The sequence below is a fragment of the Neomonachus schauinslandi genome, chromosome 1 (assembly GCF_002201575.2).
Source record: "Neomonachus schauinslandi chromosome 1, ASM220157v2, whole genome shotgun sequence".
Classification (NCBI taxonomy): Eukaryota; Metazoa; Chordata; class Mammalia; order Carnivora; family Phocidae; genus Neomonachus; species Neomonachus schauinslandi.
Window position 1 is genome coordinate 159,514,569 of NC_058403.1, and position 20,990 is coordinate 159,535,558.

A 20,990-nucleotide genomic window follows, 5' to 3' on the forward strand; every position below is an offset into this window, starting at 1 on the left:
ATTAGTTTCAGGTGTAGTGTTCAATAAATTATCAGTTGTGTATAACACCCAGTGCTCATCACATCACATGCCCTCCTTAAGGCCCATCACTGAGTATATTTCATTAAAACTTGGAGTTAAAACTTATTATCCAATCTGATGAATATGAGTGTGAATACAAATTGGTAAAGTTTTAGTCTAAATAACTAGATAATATAACATGTACTTAAGAATGAAATTCATTTTATTCAGAGAAATGAACAGGAACCTAAAATTAATTATTTCACATAAAAAAATAATATTTTATCTTATTTATTTATTTATCAGATAGAGAGAGCACAAGCAGGTGGAGTGGCAGGCAGAGGCAGAAGGAGAAGCAAGCTCCCCACTAAGCAAGGAGCCCGATGCAGGACTCAATCCCAGGACCCTAGATCATGACCTGAGCCAAAGGCAGACGCTTAACCAACTGAGCCACCCAGGGGTCCCAAAAATCAACTAATTTTTTAAGAAAATTTCCCATTGCACGGTAGAGAAAACAATCCTCTGAGCTGTGGGAGATGGTTAGAGTTGGATGGCTCATCAGAAGCTACCAAAAACTTAACTTAGACCCAATTTGCCTGCTTCCACCACCTACCTAGAACTCTGTCCCTGCACTGATTCTAAGTCTGAGGAACAAAGAGGCACTTACCCGGGTAGAGGTGTAGGGCAATCCGTGCAAGCCAGAAGAACCTGCACAGTTTAAAGGCAAGGATGTAATTAGCTTATCTCTCTGCAGGCCTGTAATTTTAGTGTCTGTAGAAAGGTGACGGGGACAAGCTGGGGAGGGCAGAACCACTGGGTCCCCAATGGGAGCATTTTACCTGTCTCTTAACTTTACTTGATCCTCTCCTGGAAAATAACAATCTGGAAAGAGCTGAGCTGAAAACTTTCTGAGTTCCCTTGCCACATCTGCATGAAGGGATCAGAAGGGTCACAATCATAGTAGAAGTTACTAAGTTCTCTTACTTCGATCCTAAAATCAAATGAGTACAATCTCATTTCAGACTTTGTAATGCCACTATACTGGAGTGAGAGATTCCTGGCGCATGATGTGAGTTCAGTGTGGCTCTGAGTGTCTTCCCTCTATAGTATGTGATAGGCACCCTCATCCCTAGATCGATTCTCCGATGGAGCATGTGGTTTCCAGGTATTATCAGTCATATATTCCATGATTTACAAGCTCACATGTTCAAGCTCTCTTTCAGTTAAATAAGATTTAAAATATCCCTTACTGACATAGGTGAAGGCAGAAAAATCCATTTGAAGCCAGTTTCTTTTCATTTTCCAGGAGTCCTTAGAGTGGCCCTAAATCTGATATAAATATGCACCCCATGCATACTGATGACCCCCAGGTCCTTTCTGAGATGGAATACAAATGTGTGCGAAGAGCTGGGAACCTTTTGCATTCCCTGCCTGAGGTACTGGGAAATCCAATCCTTGAGCCCTCCAGGGCAATAAATGAGAAATGCATCATAATGGACCAGTGTGGTGCTGACCAAAAGGATTTCCTGCAATAGAGGAACCAAATGTCAACATTCTATGAAAGGAAAAATGTCACATATCTTGATGTTGAGCAACTCTCAACTTTTGGTTTATTAAATTCGTTAAGAAGGGAACCTGAAAGGAGACAAAAATTTCTGCCCATTCAAAGAATTAAACAGAAATTAAGAGACATTTCCTGATTTAAATGATCAAGAAAATAAATCTTTACATACCTAGCTAGGCTAAATATCAACCACTAAGAATATTGGCTTAATAAAAAGTGCCATAAATCATCATGTTCCTAGTGGGCCAGGAATTGACTTTCTACACAGAAGGTAGGGCTCTATAGGCCACAGAGTTGCTGTCCTACATTTCACAATTTGAATTATTATCAAGTGTTGGTTACTTATACAAAATATAGTCTTGGTATCTCAAGGATGAAGCTATGATACCTGAATAGATGGTATTTTCTATATAAACATTTTATTTTTAGTTCATCATAGATTCATATGCAGTTGTAAAAAAGTAGTACAGAGGGATCCCATGTACCATTTATCCAGATTCCCCCAATGGTAATGTCTAGCAAACAACAGAACATCACAACCAGGGTACTGACAAGACTCTGTCAAGATACAGAACATTTCCATCACCATAAGGGTCCCTCATGTTGCCATTTTATAGCCAAATTCACTTACCTTCTTCCCTCTGCACACTCCATATCCTTGGGAATCACTAATCTCTTCTCCATTTCTCAAATTTTCTCATTTCAAAAGTATTATATAAAGGGAGTCATATAGTATGTCACCTTTTGAGATCGGCTTTCTTCACTCAGCATAATTTTCTAGAGATGCATTCAAGTTATCTGTGTGTCAAAAATCATTCTTTTTCATTGCTGAGTAGTATTCCAAAGCATGAATGTACCACAGTTTGTTTCACTATCCATCTTTTAAATCATGTCTTGGTTACTTTCGGCTTGGGCCTATTGCAAATAAGGGTACTATAAACACTTGGGTATAGGTTTTTGTGTGAAGCTATTTTCATTTCACTGGGATGAATGACCAGGAGTGCAATTTCTGGGTCTATGGTAGTTTGTTATTGTATGTTTAATTTTTTTATAAAACTGCCGAACTGGGGCACCTGGGTTAAGCATCTGCCTTCGGCTCAGGTTGTGATCTCAGGGCCCTGGGATCCAGCTGCATGTAGGGCTTCCTTCCCAGCTGGGAACCTGCTTCTCTTTCTCCCTCTGCCCCTCCACCCCCACCCTGCTTGTGTTCTCTCTCTCATCTCTCTCTCTTTCTCAAATAAATAAATAAAACCTAAAAAAACCCTGCCAAACTGTTTTTCAGGAGTGGCTATAACATTTTATACTCCCACCAGTAATGTATGAGTGATTCAATTTTTCTGCATCCTCATGAACATCTGGTATTTCCAGTATTATTTAGTTTAACCATTGTGAAAGATGTGTAATAAATCTCATTGTGGTTTTAATTAGCATTTCCCAAATAGCCAGTGATGATGACCATCTCCTCATGTGCGTATTTGCCATATGTATCCTCTGCAGTGAAATGTCTTTTGTCCATTTTCAATTTGGGTTTTAAATTTTTTTCTTTTGAGTTTTTAGAGTTTGTTCATATATTCTAGTATCAGTCCTTTGTTGGATATGTACTTTGAAAATATCTTCCCACTCTGTAGCTTGTCTTTTAATCCTCTTATCTTTCACAGAGCAAAAGGTGTTTTTTCTTTTTCTTTTTTAATTTTGGAAAAATATAAAATAAAAATTTCCATTTTAACCATTTTTAAGTATACGATTCAGTGGCATTATATTCATAATATTGTGCAATTATCACCACTATTTATTTCCAAAATTTTTCCTCACCCAAACAGAAATTCTGTACCCAATAAGCAATCACTCCCCATCCCCTCTCTTCATAGACCCTAATAACCTCTAACATACACTCTGTCTGCATCAGTTTTATTTGTTCCAGATATTCCATACAGGTAGATTCATACAACACTTGTCCTTTAGTGTCTGGCTAATTTAACTTAGCAGAATATTTTCACGATTCATCCATGTATCAGAACTTTATTCCTTTTTATGATTCAATAATATTTCTTTGTGTAGTATATACATAAAACAGAATATTATTTATGCATTCATCTGTTCATGGATTCTTGGGCTGTTTTCACCTATGGGCTATCATAAAAAATGCTGCAATGAAAATTCATATACATGTATCTGTTTGAGTCTCTGTTTTCAATTCTTTATATTCTGGAGTCTATACCTAGGAGTGGAACTTCTGGGTCATACGGTAGTTCTATGTTTATTTTTTTGAGGAACCACCAAACCGTTTTTTCAGCAGTTGCACCAATTTACATTCCCACTAGCAATATGAAGTTCCAATTTCCTGTTTCCTCACCAACACTTGTTCCTTTTTTTTTTTTTAATTATAGCCATCCTAGTAGGTTTAAAGTGGTGTCTTATTGTGGTTTTGATTTGCATTTCTCTAATGACTAAAGACATTGTGATGGTTAATTTTATGTGTCAACTTGGCTAGGTACAGTGACCAGATATTTGCTCAAACATTATTCTGATGCTTCTGTGCATGGGGTTTTGGATGGGATTTACACTTAAATCAGTGGACTTTTTTTTTTTAATCTATTTAAATTAAATTAGCCAACATATAGCTGGCTCATTAGTTTTTGAGGTACTGTTCAATGATTCATTAGTTGTGTAACACCCAGTGCTCATCACATCACGTGCCCTCCTTAATGCCCATCACCCAGTTACCCCATTCCCCTACCCCCCTTCCTTCTGCAACCCTCAGTTTGTTTCCTGGAGTCAAGAGTCTCTCATGGTTTGTCTCCCTAATTTCTTCCCATTCAGTTTTCCCTCCCTTCCCCTATGGTCCTCTGCGCTATTCCTTATATTCCACATATGAGTGAAACCATACGATAATTGTCTTTCTCTGACTTATTTCACTTAGCATAATACCCTCCAGTTCCATCCATGTCGATGCAAATGATAGGTATTCATCCTTTCTGATAGCTGAGTAATATTCCATTGTATATATGAACCACATCTTCTTTATCCATTCATTTGTTGAAGGGCAACTCCTTCCACAGTTTGGCTATTGTGGACATTGCTGCTATGAACATTGGGGTGCAAGGGCCCCTTCTTTTCACTACATCTGTATCTTTGGGGTAAATACCTAGTAGTGTAATTGCTGGGTCATAGGGTAGCTCTATTTTTAACGTCTTGAGGAACCTCCATACTCTTTTCCAAAGTGGCTGTACCAGCTTGCATTCCCACCAACAGTGATAAGTTCTTAATAGATTTTGGCTACTAACCCTTTGTCAGATATGTCTGCAAGTATCTTCTCCCATTCCGTAGGCTGCCTTTTAGTTTTGTTGATTGCTTCCTTTGCTGTGCAAAAGCTTTTTATCTTGATGAAGTCCCAAAAGTTCATTTTTGCTTTTGTTTCTCTTGCCTCTGGTGATTAAGAACTTGCTACGGCTGAGGTCAAAGAGGTTTCTTCCTGTGTTCTCCTCTAGGATTTTGATGGTTTCTTGCCTCACATTTAGGTCTTTAATCCATTTTGAATTTATTTTTGTGTATGGTATAAGAAAGTGGTCCAGTTTCATTCTTCTGCATGTTGCTGTCCAGTTTTCCTAACATATTTTGATGAAGACACTGTCCTTTTTCTATTGTATATTCTTCCCTGCTTTGTCCAAGATTAGTTGACCATATAGCTCTGGGTCCATTTCTGGGTTCTCTATTCTGTTCCATTCATCTATGTGTCTGTTTTTGTTACAATACCATATTGTCTTGATGACCACAGCCTTGTAATATAGCTTGAAATCCAGAATTGAATCCAGAATTGTGATGCCCCAGTTTTTGTTTTGTTTTGTTTTGTTTTCAGAATTGCTTTGGCGGGGCGCCTGGGTGGCTCAGTCGTTAAGCGTCTGCCTTCGGCTCAGGTCATGATCCCAGGGTCCTGGGATCGAGCCCCGCGTCGGGCTCCCTGCTTGGCGGGAAGCTTGCTTCTCCCTCTGCCACTCCCCCTGCTTGTGTTCCCTCTCTCGCTGTGTATCTCTCTTCAAATAAATAAATAAAATCTTTAAAAAAAAAAAAAAGAATTGCTTTGGCTATTTGGGGTCTTTTGTGGTTCCATACACATTTTACGATTGTTTGTTCTAGTTTTGTGAAAAATACTGTGGTATTTTGATAAGGATTGCATTAAATGTGTAGATTGCTTTGGGTAATATAGACATTTTAACAATATTTGTTATTCCAATCCATGAGCATGCATGCTTTTCTATTTCTTTGTGTCATCTTCAGTTTCTTTCATAAGTATTCCATAGTTTTCAGAGTACAGATCTTTTACCTCAATTTATTCCTAGGTATCTTATTATTTTTGGTGCAATTTGCAAATGGGATCGATTCCTTGATTTCTTTTTCTGCTGCTTCATTATTGATGTGTAGAAATGCAATAGATTTCTGCACCTTGATTCTATATCCTGCAACTTTGCTGAATTCCTGTATTCTAGCAATTTTTGGTGGAGTCTTTTGGGTTTTCTACATAGAGTATTATGTCATCCGCAAATAGTGAAAATTTGACTTCTCTCTTGCCAATTTAGATGCCTTTCATTTCTTTTTGTTGTCTGATTGCTGAGGCTAAGACTTCCAGTACTATGCTAAATAGTAATGGTGAGAGTGGACATCCTTGTCTTGTTCCTGACTGTAGGGTAAAGGCTCTCAGTTTTTCCCCATTGAGGATATTAGCTGTGAGTTTTTTGTAAATGGCCTTTATGATGTTGAGGTATGTTCCATCTATCTCTACTTTTGTTGAGGGTCTTTATCAAGAAAGGATGCTGTATTTTGTTAAATGGTTTTTCTGCATCTATTGAGAGGATCATATGGTTCTTATCCTTTCTTTTATTAATGTGAGGTATCACATTGATTGATTTGAGGATGTTGACCACCCCTGCAACCCCAGAATAAATCCCACTTGATCATGGTGAATAATTCTTTTAATGTACTGTTGAATTCAATTTGCTAGTATTTAACTGAGAATTTTTGCATCCATGTTTATCAGGGATATTGGCCTGTAATTCTCCTTTTTAGTGGGGTCTTTGGTTTTGGAATCAAGGTAATGCTAGCTTCGTAGAATGAGTTTGGAAGTTTTCCTTTCATTTCTATTTTTGGGAACAGTTTGAGAAGAATAGGTATTAGCTTTTCTTTAAATGTCTGGTAGAATTCCCCTGGGAAGCCATCTGGACCTGGACTTTTGTTTGTTGGGAGATTATTGATTATTGAATCAATTTCTTTGCTGGTTATGGGTCTCTTCAAATTTTCTATTTCTTCCTGTTTCAGCTTTGGTAGTTTGTAAGTTTCTAGGAATTTATCCATTTCTTCCAGGTTGCCCAGTTTGTTGGCATATAATTTTTCATAGTATTCTCTTATAACTGTTTGTATTTCTGTGGTGTTGGTTGTGATCGCTCCTCTTTCATTCATGATTTTATCTATTTGGGTCCTTTCTCTTTTCTTTTTGCTAAGTCTGGGCTAGGGGCTTATCAATTTTATTAATTCTTTCAAAGAACCAGCTCTTATTTGTTCTACTGGGTTTTTTGTTTGTTTCTATATCATTTATTTCTGCTCTAATCTTTATTATTTCCCTTCTTTTGCTGGCTTAAGCTTTATTTGCTCTTCCTTTTCTAGCTCCTTTAGGTGTAAGGTTACGTTGTGTATTTGAGACCTTTGTTGCTTCTTGAAGTAGGTCTGTATTGCTATATACTTCCCTTTTAGGACTGTCTTTGCTGCATCCCAAAGGTTTTGGACTGTCCTGCTTTCAGTTTCATTTGCTTCCATGTATTTTTAAATTTCTTCTTTGATTACCTGGTTAACCCATTAATTCCTTAGTAAGATATTCTTTAACCTCCATGTATTTGAGGTCTTCCAAATTTTTTCTTGTGGTTGACTTCAAGTTTCATAGCATTGTGGTCTGAAAATATGCATGGTATGATCTCGATCTTTCTGTACTTGTTGAAGGCTGATCTGTGACCTACTATGTGATCTAATCTAGAAAATGTTCTATGTGCATTCAAAAAGAATGTGTATTCTGTTGCTTTAGGATGAAATGTTCTGAATATATCTATTAAGTCCATCTAGTCCAGTGTGTCATTCATAGCCAGTGTTTCCTTGTTGATTTTCTGCTTAGCTGATCTGTAATTGGGGTGTTAAAGTCCCATACTATTATTGTATTATTATCAATGAGTTTCTTTATGTTAATTATTAATTGATTTATATATTTGGGTGCTCCCAAGTTGGGGGCATAAATATTTACAATTGTTAAATCTTCTTGATGGATAGACCTTTTAATTATGATATAATACCATTCTTCATCTCTTGTTACAGTCTTTCTTTTAAAAATCTAGTTTGTCTGATATAAGTATGGCTACTCCGGCTTTCTTTTGATGTCCATTGGTATGATAAATGGTTCTTCACCCCCTCACTTTCAATTTGGAGGTGTCTTTGGGTCTGAAATGAGTCTCATGTAAGCAGCATATTGATGGGTATTTTTTTAACCTGTGTTTACCCTTTGTCTTTTGTTTGGATCATTTAGTCCATTTACATTCAGAGTAATTATTGAATTATATGAATTTAATGCCAGAAGGATACCTCCAGGGTGCAGGTGGGACAGGGCTAGGTGTAAGTGGCTCTGGCCTGGCCTCCACGAGGTGGTGAGGTGGCTCAGTTTTGCTCCCTGAAGGCTTCCAGTGCTGATGGGCATGGCAAATATGGCTGCGCTCCTCTCTCCAGCCCCTCACTCTTCAGTGAGCCCTCACAGAAGAGCAATCAATCACCCTTCTTGTGTCCTCAGTTTCCATCTGAACCCTGTGTTCACCCTGCTTTTATATCTCAGCTTTTATATCCAAGCTTTTATATCTCAGGTGCAAGACTGAGTTTCAAAACTCCAAATTTTAGGGACTCCCATGGCGTAGACCCATGCTGTTCCATTGGGGGAGGGTCTCACCATGCTTTTGCTGTTTGCTGGCCAGTCCCAGGAAAGCAGTCCCACAACCACACAGCAGTTCGCAGTTTATGGCACAACAGAGTAGAAAGCTGGTACCAAGACCGGGTGTTCTCAGCCAGCTTCCCCACTCCTATGTCTGAGAATAATGCAGCACTTCAGCACCAGTGGCTCTTCTTGCGACCCTGAGGATCCTCAGACCATCCTGTCATTCCTGGGATTCCACCCCACTTCACTACCTGAGCACCTTTAAGCCAGGCACGTCCCCCACAGTAGCAAACTTCTAAAAGTTCAGATTTTGCACCTGCTGCTTATAATACTTTGCAGTAACCTGCATAAGCAGGCTCCCTTCCTGCCATCTTACCCACAGCTATATCTCCTCCAAGAAAACTCTGTACTTCCTACCTTCCTAAAGGTGGTCACTTTCCTACTTGTATACTTGCAGTTTTTATTCTCTCAGACTTCCGATAGATTTCTTGGGTGATTTGATAATAGATTTCAGAATGATTTGATAATTATCTAGCTGTGTTTGTGGGACAAGCTTAGGGTCCCCCTACTTCTCTGCCATCTTAAATACCAGCATCTGGATTATAGATTTTAAATACTTGGTTTTCCTAGAAATTGACCCCTTCATTCATTTTTTATGAGAATGTGTATGTAACCTATTCCCTTCCACTATCTGCTGAGATACAAAAGAATTGGCAGGTTGTATAATGAATGTCCCACTTTGTTCTTTGCTACAAAAACATCTCCGGGGGCGCCCGGGTGGCTCAGTCTGTTAAGCGTCTGCCTTCGGATCAGGTCATGGTCCCAGGGTCCTGGGGTCGAGCCCCGCATTGGGCTTCCTGCTCGGCGGGAAGCCTGCTTCTCCCTCTCCCACTCCCCCTGCTTGTGTTCCCTCTCTCACTGTCTCTCTCTGTCAAATAAATAAATAAAAAATCTTAAACAAAACAAAACAAACATCTCCAGATTCAGTGTTTAGGCTTCTAGCTAAATTTAGCATTGTATTTGTGACAGAGCTCCTCCTCTTTTCCCATCTCCTAAGTCTACAGTACCATTTTCTGTCCTCCTACCTCTTCACAGAACACATATCAATGCCTTGCGCTAGTAAATTCCAGTAGCAAGGAAGATTATTTGTTCCACCTCTCATCAGAGTCAGCTTCATTTGTTTAACCCAAAAGTGTCTCTCTCTCTTCTTAATATGAAGATATATTCCAAAGAAGAATCTGACAGTCAAAGAAAAGCATCACACTTCCTGAAGACATAAGCATTCCTCTTCTCCTAGTCACATGGCATTTGTATATTCCACAGAGGGGATATTTGGCCTCCCTTAACTGTGCCAGTTGTTTCTCTGTATTTCTCTCAGTGGTTTTGGCATTGATTTCATGAGCATTATGTCAAGGGCATGGATTCTTATTACCCTTGGCTTCCATTAGAAATGTATATTGATAAAATTATGGGGCACCTGGGTGGCTCAGTTGGTTAAGCGTCTGCCTTTGGCTCAGGTCATGATCTTGGGGTTCTGGGATTGAGCCCTGTGTCAGGCTCCCTGCTTTAGAGGGGAGTCTGCTTCTCCCTCTCCCTCTTCCCCTTCCCTTTCTGCTAATACACTCTCTCTCTCTAATAAACAAATAAATAAATAAAATATTTTTTAAAAAAGAAATGTATATTGATAAAATTAGATGGTTATAATAGATCTTTAGAATCATTTAGTCTACCATTCTTACTGTTCACATGGAGATTCCAAGGAGAAATATATATATATGTTACATATATCATATATGCATATATATGTCATTATACATATATACAACATATATATATATCATTATACGTATATACAACATATATATATCATTATACGTATATACAACTCTCTGGAGCCAAAGTTAGGTGGTGATAAATAAAAAGTCAATTGTTAAGTCTATAGTGCTTCATATATGTCATGCATTTTCCAAATGCTTTTCATATATTTACTTATATATTCCTCCAACAATACTATGATGAAAGTACTATTATTATCCCCCTTTTACTCATGATGTTAATAGAAACAAAATTAGTTAAGTGAGCGAACAATGCTCACCCAGCTAGTCAGGGGTGGAATCTGGGTTTAAACAGAGGCCATCTGGATCTAGGGTACAAACTAGATCCTTCATAGTTTTGCACTTCTATAAATAAATGGTAAGAATGGTCCTGTTGGGATTGCTTACCTGGAAGATTCTTATTTCCCCTTGTCCACAATTTACATAAACAGGTTTTAGTGAATAATTGTTATGTAAGCATCAGTGTTCCAGATGCTGTGAATCCAAAGACAAATAAATCTCTGCCTTTGAGGAATTTGCAGGGGAGATAGAAAAGTAAACAAAGGCTCCCATTAAATAGGTTAATGTGTGCTATAAATAAGAGTACAGGTACTATAGATTCACAGAGAAGGGTGTGATGTTAGTGCCACCATGAGGTGAAGGGGAGATACACAAAAATTATTTCCTTGGAGGCCTGAGTGAATTGAAACTCAAATGCTGAATAAGAGCAAGTCATATTTATGTAGAATTATTGTGGTTAAAATGATGATTCTAGAGATTGAAAAGGATGATGTGATGATTCATAGAATAATGAAAACACTACTGTTGTCAGAATCTCTTATTTTTCTTTCCAGAAATAACATTGTTTGCTTTAACATTCACATGGAACAAATGTTCCAGTTATGTTGTCATTAGAAAATGCCTTTTATCTTTACGCTGGTGTAGGGATCTCAGAAAACACCTCACTTCTTTTCCTCCACATTTTAGTTTTCTTTGTGGGACGCAAGCCCAAGCTCATTGACCTGACCATTACCCACTTAGCTATAATCCATATGATGATACTCCTCACCATGGGGTTCTTGGTGTCTACCGACATTTGGGGACATGGGATATCCCAAGTGACTTCAACTGTAGAGTGATTGTCTTCCTTAACAAAGTACTGAGGGGACTCTTATTTGTACCACCTGCCTCTTGAGTGTGCTTCAGGCTATCACCATCAGCCCCAGTAGCTCCTGGTTGGCTAAAGTCAAATTTAAATCTCCAAATTCCATTTCTCTTCTTGTGGGTCCTGAACATATCCATCTGTAGCAACCTGTTCCTTTGTGCTGTGGCCACACCCAATGAGGCCCAGGCTAATTTTTGTTCCTTACTGAGCACTGTTCCTTTTTGCCCATGAGCTAAACAGGGGCCTGTTCTTCACACTGATGGCATTCAGAGATGTCTTCTTCATGGGTCTTATGCTCCTCTCAAGTGGATACATGATAATTCTCTTGAGCAGACATAGGCAGCACTCATAGCATCTTCACGGCAAGAGTCTCTCTCCAAGAAGCTGCCCAGAGAAAAGGGCTACTCGGACAATTATGCTGCTGATGAGTTGTTTTGTGATCATATATTGTGTGGACTTCATCATTTCATTTTCCATGGGCAAGACATGGACAAATGACCCAATCTTGGTATGTATCCAGATGCTCATGGCCAATGGCCGTGGCATAGTCAGTCCTTTGGTGCTAATCAGTGGTCAGAAACAAATAATAAAAATTATGCAAACCATGTGGGGGAGGAAAGGTCAAAATACAAAAAGTATTTTTGTTTAACAAAACAGCAATAGAAATATTTTAAGAGAAAAATGTTTCCACTCTCATTAGAGCAATCTTATGTTTCACAGAATTTTCTCTCTGAAAAAATTGATTAAATATGGCATTATAAATTTTCTGTCATAACATGGTAATCTTAATATATATATGGCTAAAAAATACATTGTAGATAATTTGAGCAGTCTTTTTCTGAGAATTATGTTGTCTTTATGAAAATTCTTTTTAGGAAAGATTGTTTCTTTATCTTTTTCTTTTTAGGAAAATTCCCTCCACTCTTGGTAGTTTTAATTTCCTGTATTAAAGTATTCTGTATTTTTGCTAAAATGTATCTACATGTGGATATTCTTTCTATATTTGTTATATGTGTCTTATTAAGCCTCACTCCATGTAAGTGATTATCCTTCCTGGGAAGTTCTGTCTTTGTTGCTTCAAATACTTGTTCTCCTTTTCCCCAGTATTTGTGAAGTTCCAATTCAGTGTGTGTCAAAGCTTATAATTTTATTTTCTGTATTCCTCAGTCTTTTTCATATTTTCCTTCATATTTTCCATATGTTCTATGAACTACATCCTGAATAACCTCTTCAGTCTAATACTCTAGTTCACTAATTCTCTTTCAGCTGTGTTTAAACTATTTCACACATCCAGTAATAGTGTATTATATATATATTTTTTTGTTCCCAAGAGTTAGCTTCATTTGTCTTTTTTAATTTGCCTGGTAGTATTTTATAATTACATATTTTCTTCATTTTTATATGTATGCCTCTTAAAAAACGTTTACCCTACTTAATAACCAATATCTAATATCCACGGAAATATAATTCCACTTTCGTTTTTGAGGGCTATTCTTAGCATTTTAAAAATTTAAATTATGGTTTCATATTTGGCAAATTTTAATTTACTGGGAAATTGAACATCCTAGTTGAGATGTATTTGTCCTCCTCTTATATGGCACAAGTCTGGGGAATTTTCAGATTAATCTTTTGTTTAGATTTTCCTGGACTCTACACACATGGGGATAAATTTGAACTCCAAGCCAACATGAAAGCAAGATTTTGTTCCCCAAAAGAAGCCAACAAAGTGGCAGAGTAATTTCATTGTTAAACTCCTTTACTAAATTTTCCTAGCTCATATTTTTGCTAAAGACATCAATCCTTATGAACACAGGCTTTATGTAGGAGTCCTGTTCCTCCTTTCTGCCTTGTGTGGATTCATGACATTGTCTCCTGTGTATAGCTGTTAAGATCCCCATTTCTGGGTTCAGTAAATAACTGAAGAGGAACCCCAGTTTCTCAGTTTCAGATCCCTCTTCATATTAGCCTGCTGAGGATTTCCCACACTTTTGTAAACTGTTACACATTTTTTAAAAGGTTGCTTTATACATGGCTTATAACACATTAGCAGTGGAAAGTTCTTCTCTGTTTCTAGTCTATTAGATTACCAGAAGAACCACTACTCGTATATGAAAAAAAACCTTTTAGACTAATTATATAATTCTTTGTTAGGCCATAGGGTTTCATGAGAAATACCAATTTTGTGATGTCCTTACAAATGCTTCAAAAAAATTCCAAGGGATCTCTGTTTCCGTTTTTACCTCTTAATTTGGGAAATGGTATGTTAAAGACCTATTAAAACCACCACTCAGTTTATTAAAAGATGGGAGTTTATTCATATATTTGAAGCTCCTGTGCATCTTTCTCTAAGTGCATTGAAACAAAAATCAAAACAAAAAATAAAAAACTTCTCCCAAATGAATTGCTATCTTGATTATTACAATTATTTTCCTTGCTTTTCATTTTAAAGTTGTTGCCATATATGTATATGAATATATCATTAAGATATGTAGTTCCTGGGGCACCTGGGTGGCTCAGTTAAACAGATGCCTTTGGCTCAGGTCATGATCCCAGGGTCCTGGGATGGAGTCTGGTGTCGGGCCCTCTGCTCAGCGGGAGCCTGCTTCTCCCGCTCCCTGTCGCTCCCCCTGCTTGTACTCTCTCTCTCTCTCTGTGTCAAATAAATAAATAAAATCTTAAAAAAAAAAGATATGTAGTTCCTTTCACAGATTATATATGTAGATAATTCTTGGTGAAGTCCCAATAGTTTAGTTTTGCTTTTGTTTCCCTTGCCTCCGGAGACGTATATAGTAAGAAGTTGCTGCAGCCAAGGTCCAAGAGGTTGCTGCCTGTGTTCTCCTCTGGGATTTCGATGGTTTCCTGCTTCACATTTAGGTCTTTCATCCATTTTGAGTTTATTTTTGTGTGTGGTGTGAGAAAGTGGTCCAGTTATGGGATATAAACCAAAACAGAAAGGGTAGTATAATATCAGATTACCCTGCTTCAAAAATATCAATTCATGGCCAATTTCATTTCATTTGTAGCCACTACTCTCCCATCATATGCTGAAACAAATACCATTAATAAATTTCTTCATCAGTAAAAAGTCAATGTTTCTATTAAATATAGGAATTTTCCCTTTTAAACATAATCACAGTATCATTATCACACCCCCAAATTTAAGGTTAATTAGATATATCATCAAATTTCAAATGGTCATATTTTCTGTATTGTGTTGTATATTTCCAGTTTGTTTGTTTGAATCTGGTCCGAGTAAAGTACCTACATTGTGATTGATTGATATGCATTTTAAAACAATGTCCATACATCCCAAGAAAGTAGTCTGGGACAGTTTTGGTTTTTATCATTTACTTTGTTTCCTAGCACTATCCAAAGTGACTAAAGAGTTATTTTTGTATTATTATGAATTCAGGGGCTTAAACATATTTAATGTGTTTCAACAAATCACATTTATTGTCCTTACTGATGATCAAACTATCCTGTGTTTGGTATATAGAAGTCTATTCATTTTGGCTTCTGGGTCCTTTGATATGACCCTTATAGTATTTGATAGCATAGCATCCACATTTCTTTGTATAAGAAGTTCCAAGTTCATCTATCTTTTCTGCCCCAGACTTGAGGTCAGCCATTCACCAAGAGGTTCTGGGACCATTTAGTAAAAATGCTTTGTACAGACCACAATCTGGGTGCTAGCGAAATTCATTGCTATTGGGTTTGTAATTTTTTCTAGGCATTCTTTATCAAAAACTAAAAAATATTTTATTAAAAAAATACATATGAGTTTACACTGATAATTTAAATTTGAATTAGAACTAAGGGTTTTCACTATATTTTATCAATTTTATGTATTTGTTTCTTTCTGATATTATACCATTCTTTCTGCTTTTGTTTATGTTTCAAATTTTCTATAATGAAATGTTTAAAAGTTGGAAAATGGTAAAAAAAAAAAAAAAAAACACACACACACAACAAGTTGCAAACCAGGAGAATATATTTGTAGGACATATAATTGACCAAGAATTAATACTTCTCTAAACTTTCCAAAATTCCTAGTTCTCAAAGGCATGAACATCATTTCTCATATGCATTATCCCACATTACAATCTTATCCATTTACAGTATGACTTGGACTAGTTACTTCATGACATCAGAAAGGCAAGGAAGAGATTTTCTACCTTTCTGGTTCCATTATGAGATTTCGAGAGCTGCTCTTAGCTATAGTCAGCCTATTCATGTCTGAGAAGCCCTGAGCCATGTCACCTTACTTTGGATTATTTCCCTGGGCTACATGCCTTATCTTGTATTTTGCAGAACCTGATAATTCATCTATTTCCCTGCATTTCTTCCTTACTTCCCTACTCATTCTAAATATATGCCATTTTCAGTCTTCCATATTTTTTCATTTATGTATCTATTTACCTAAAAATATTCTTGAGCCCTTTAGTATGTGCCAGCTACTGAGTAAGGCTTTCAAGAGTAATTTTTTTTCATTTTTATTTTTTAACAGCTTTATTGAGGTATAATTAATACACAAAAAACTACACATATTTAATGTATACAGTTTGATGGGTTTGAACATATGCATGCACCTGTGGAACCAGGATGAATTTGTGAGCAAAACACATGCAGTCACTGCCCTCATAAAGCTTATAGCCTAATAGGGGAGCCAGACATTAATAAAATATTCACACAAATAAATGTAAAAGATAAATATGGTGAATGCCATGAAGTACAGATATAGTATTTAAAGGACAGAATATGTCAAAGGTATTATAGGAATTTTGAGCAATGGCCTATGAAGATTAGAGATATGTGTAGAAGTGCAGAATGTACATCCCAGAAAGCATGTAGTTCATGTAGATAGACATAGGATCTAGAAATAGATGATTTGAAGAGAGAACCATCAGCTATGCCATTTTTTAGGAATTAAAAGTGAGTCAGAGAGTACAGTATATCCCTGTAGGTGAAAAGTATCTCAGTTATTCACTGCAAAATCATCCTTCCCCCTTTCCCACTCCATGTAATTCCGCAGATTTGACTCCATCACTGAATTCATGAGGAAGACCTCTAAAAAGGTCAAAGCCAGAAAGTTTATCTCATCTACACGGACTGATTGATAGATAACCACATGAACCATCATGAGCCTATCAGGGAAATGAACTTTGTGTTAGGTTCCAAAAAAGACATTATTCTTTCCACCAGATGTACCTCTAACAAGGACAAAGGAGTTGATCCAGCTGCCCATATCTGAAGCCTGATTCTAAAGCCAATACAGAGGCACCAAGACCTCCAAACCCACCAAGCCCAAGGCTGCAAAAACAGGAAACAAAAATTCTTCAAGTGGATTACTACGTGTAATCATAAAAAGGCCTACTTCTTGCCTCAAGTTTCCAGATCTGTGCACTCTGGCTTTGAGGTAAGCAGCTCCATTTATTGAGTATACAACACTGTGTGTGGCAGCATCTCAAACCCACAAGGTTTTGGATGTTCACATCCAAATTGTTGTGCAGGGAGAAGATCTGTGGGCAGGGAAGTCAAATCCATACTCAGATTATGTCTACCCCAGTGAATAAGGTATCACCTTCCCTCCCCATCCCCTGCCATGAGAGAAGAGGTCCAATACAGGCAACCTGTCACCATGGAATATTTCCATATCAAAGACTCAGCATCAACCTCTACAGATGGAAAATTGGGTGCACAGCAGAGATGATAGCCAGATCAGCCTTGGTGAGCAGAATGTCACAGTGTTCACTCCACACAGAGCCATCTCTGTTGCCATGGCCATTTTGTGCATGGTCACAATGAATATGGAGGAAGCTGGGCAAGAAGCTAAGTGATATCCATAGGATGATGATTATGGAGAATTCCCTCTGATGTGGCTGCCTCTGGTGGGCATTTGTGTGGTGATGACTATCTTCATATTCTGCCTACCTTGCAGGATTGATCCTCATACCCCCCCCCCACCTCCACTGCTAAGACCTGCTGGTCACCAATTTTCCAAGACTGTTTTTTCCAAGGCCTTGATCAGCAAAGGCAAACTCTTAGCCATTGCCCACGAATCACTGTAGATCTATGCCTCAGGCCATCTTTTCTTCCATACAAAGTGTCCAACCAGATGTACCCCAAGTTCTGTCTACTAGGAGTGTTTCTTTATAGCACTCTGTCTCAGAGACCATCCCTGTGTGAAGTCATAGTACTACAACGAAATGCTGCCAGCTTGTGCTGGCAAATCATGGAAATCTATCCATAAATCAGGCCCTGGAATTTTTTTCCTGTACTCTTGGCTGGTCATAGGGAAACCCCGTACGACTGTAGGTATGAATTGAGGGAGAGAAGGTAAAGTAGAGGAGAGAGAACCATGATTGTCTGAGCTCCCAGTTCATGACCTTTACTTGTGTCTTTCAAAACAGCTTTGGCCCAAATCAACTTATATTTATTTTACATGCATTTTTGTGATTCAGTGGATCACATTATACCCAATTCATAAGAAGTTCAGTTCACACAGCATCCTTTCTTGATCAAAACTCTTCAGAGTATAGGGATAGAGGGTACACACCTCAATATCATAAAAGCCATCTATGAAAAACCTACAGCGAATATCATTCTCAATGAGGAAAAACTGAGAGCTTTCCCCCTAAGGTCAGGAACGCGGCAGGGATGTCCACTATCACCACTGCTATTCAACATAGTATTAGAAGTCCTAGCCACAGCAATCAGACAACAAAAAGAAATCAAAGGCATCCACATCGGCAAAGAAGAAGTCAAACTCTCACTCTTTGCAGATGATACGATACTTTATGTGGAAAACCCCAAAGACTCCACCCCAAAACTGCTAGAACTCATACAGGAATTCAGTCAAGTGGCAGGATATAAAATCAATGCACAGAAGTCAGTGGCATTCCTATACACCAACAACAAGACAGAAGAAAGAGAAATTAAGGAGTCGATCCCATTTACAATTGCACCCCAAACCATAAGATAACCTAGGAATAAATCTAACCAAAGAGGCAAAGGATCTGTACTCAGAAAACTATAAAATACTCATGAAAGAAATTGAGGAAGACACAAAGAAATGGAGAAACGTTCCATGCTCATGGATTGGAAGAACAAATATTGTGAAGATGTCAATGCTACCTAGAGCAATCTACACATTCAATGCAATCCCCATCAAAATACCATCCACTTTTTTCAAAGAAATGGAACAAATAATCCTAAAATTTGTATGGAACCAGAAAAGACCCCGAATAGCCAGAGGAATGTTGAAAAAGAAAAGCAAAGCTGGTGGCATCACGATTCCGGACTTCCAGCTCTATTACAAAGCTGTCATCATCAAGACAGTATGGTACTGGCACAAAAACAGGCACATAGATCAATGGAACAGAATAGAGAGCCCAGAAATGGACCCTCAACTCTATGTTCAACTAATCTTTGACAAAACAGGAAAGAATGTCCAGTGGAAAAAAGACAGTCTCTTCAAGAAATGGTGTTGGGAAAATTGGACAGCCACATGCAGAAGAATGAAACTGGACCATTTCCTTACACCACACACAAAAATAGACTCGAAATGGTTGAAAGACCTAAATGTGAGACAGGAGTCCATCAAAATCCTAAAGGAGAACACAGGCAGCAACCTCTTTGACCTCAGCCGCAGCAACTTCTTCCTAGAAACATCGCCAAAGGCAAGGGAAGCAAGAGCAAAAATGAACTATTGGGACTTCATCAAGATAAAAAGCTTTTGCACAGCAAAAGAAACGGTCAACAAAACCAAAAGACAACCGACAGAATGGGAGAAGATATTTGCAAATGACATCGGATAAAGGGCTAGTATCCAAAATCTATAAAGAACTTATCAAACTCAACACCCAAAGAACAAAGAATCCAATCAAGAAATGGGCAGAAGACATGAACAGACATTTTTCCAAAGAAGACATCCAGATGGCCAACAGACACATGAAAAAGTGCTCAACATCGCTCGGCATCAGGGAAATCCAAATCAAAACCTCAATGAGATACCACCTCACACCAGTCAGAATGGCTAAAATTAACAAGTCAGGAAACGACAGATGTTGGCGGGGATGTGGAGAAAGGGGAACCCTCCTACACTGATGGTGGGAATGCAAGCTGGTGCAGCCACTCTGGAAAACAGTATGGAGGCTCCTCAAAAAGTTGACAATAGAGCTACCATACGACCCAGCAATTGCACTACTGGGTATTTACCCCAAAGATACAAATGTAGGGATCCGAAGGGGTACATGCACCGCAATGTTTATAGCAGCAACGTCCACAATAGCCAAATTGTGGAAAGAGCCAAGATGTCCATCGACAGATAAATGGATAAAGAAGATGTGGTATATATATACAATGGAATATTATGCAGCCATCAAAAGGAATGAGATCTTGCCATTTGCAATGATGTGGATGGAACTGGAGGGTATTATGCTGAGTAAAATAAGTCAAACAGAGAAAGACATGTATCATATGACCTCACTGATACGAGGAATTCTTAATCTCAGGAAACAAACTGAGGGTTGCTGGAGTGGGGGGTGGGGTGGGAGGGATGGGGTGACTGGGTGATAGACACTGGGGAGGGTATGTGCTCTGGTAAGCGCTGTGAATTGTGCAAGACTGTTGAATCTCAGATCTGTACCTCTGAAACAAATAATGCAATATATGTTAAGAAAAAAAAAAAGAAGAAGATAGCAGGAGGGGAAGAATGAAGCGGGGGAAATCGGAGGGGGAGACGAACCATGAGAGACGATGGACTCTGAAAAACAAACTGAGGGTTCTAGAGGGGAGGGGGGTGGGAGGATGGGTTAGCCTGGTGATGGGTATTAAAGAGGGCACGTTCTGCATGGAGCACTGGTTATGCACAAACAATGAATCATGGAACACTACATCTAAAACTAATGATGTAATGTATGGTGATTAACATAACAATAAAAAATTAAAAACAAAAACAAAAACCAAAAAAAAAGAAGTTCAGTTCACTTGTCCCATGACCAGGTATCTTGTCTCTTGTGGTGTTCATAGAAAGTGGGAACAACTTTTAAAATGGAGAGTAGTGGACAGCAGAAAAGGAGAAAGGCACAGTCTTACTCCTTATGGTCAGCACTGATTCTACTGTAGGTTTTACCAGTGGAACCCTGCAGCCATCTGTCTGCCACAAGCACCTGTGATACAGTTAGGTTTGCTGGGGCTTAAGGACCAAGAACCAGAGCAACTTGTTCCGGTTGCAGAGACCTTTCTTGTTCTGAGTCCCGTTCCAAACTAGGAACCTTATGGATTACCTCGTAAATGGATCAGCACTGCATGTCCCGAAGTAAAATATTGTTGCCTCCAAAATCCTGAGACACTCATCATTATGTCTCTTTCTTTGTTGTGGATAGTACACTATGCAGCAACTTATCTTTCACTTTCCTATGAATATCCCCATGTGCTCCAGAATCTTGGAGATTTTCTCCAAGGTGCTTGTCGCAGACAGATGGCTGCAGG

The 20,990-nt window shown here is 38.3% G+C and overlaps 1 protein-coding gene across 1 annotated transcript; it reads left to right on the forward strand.

The window, feature by feature from the left end:
- Window positions 1-1,795: 1,795 nt before the first annotated feature.
- On the forward strand, window positions 1,796-12,232 carry LOC110585113 (vomeronasal type-1 receptor 5). Its single transcript, XM_044912696.1, is given in 6 exon segments — window positions 1,796-1,835; window positions 11,321-11,449; window positions 11,452-11,502; window positions 11,505-11,637; window positions 11,883-12,070; window positions 12,219-12,232. Coding segments are annotated over 6 exon segments (555 nt in total).
- The last annotated feature ends 8,758 nt before the right edge of the window (window positions 12,233-20,990 follow it).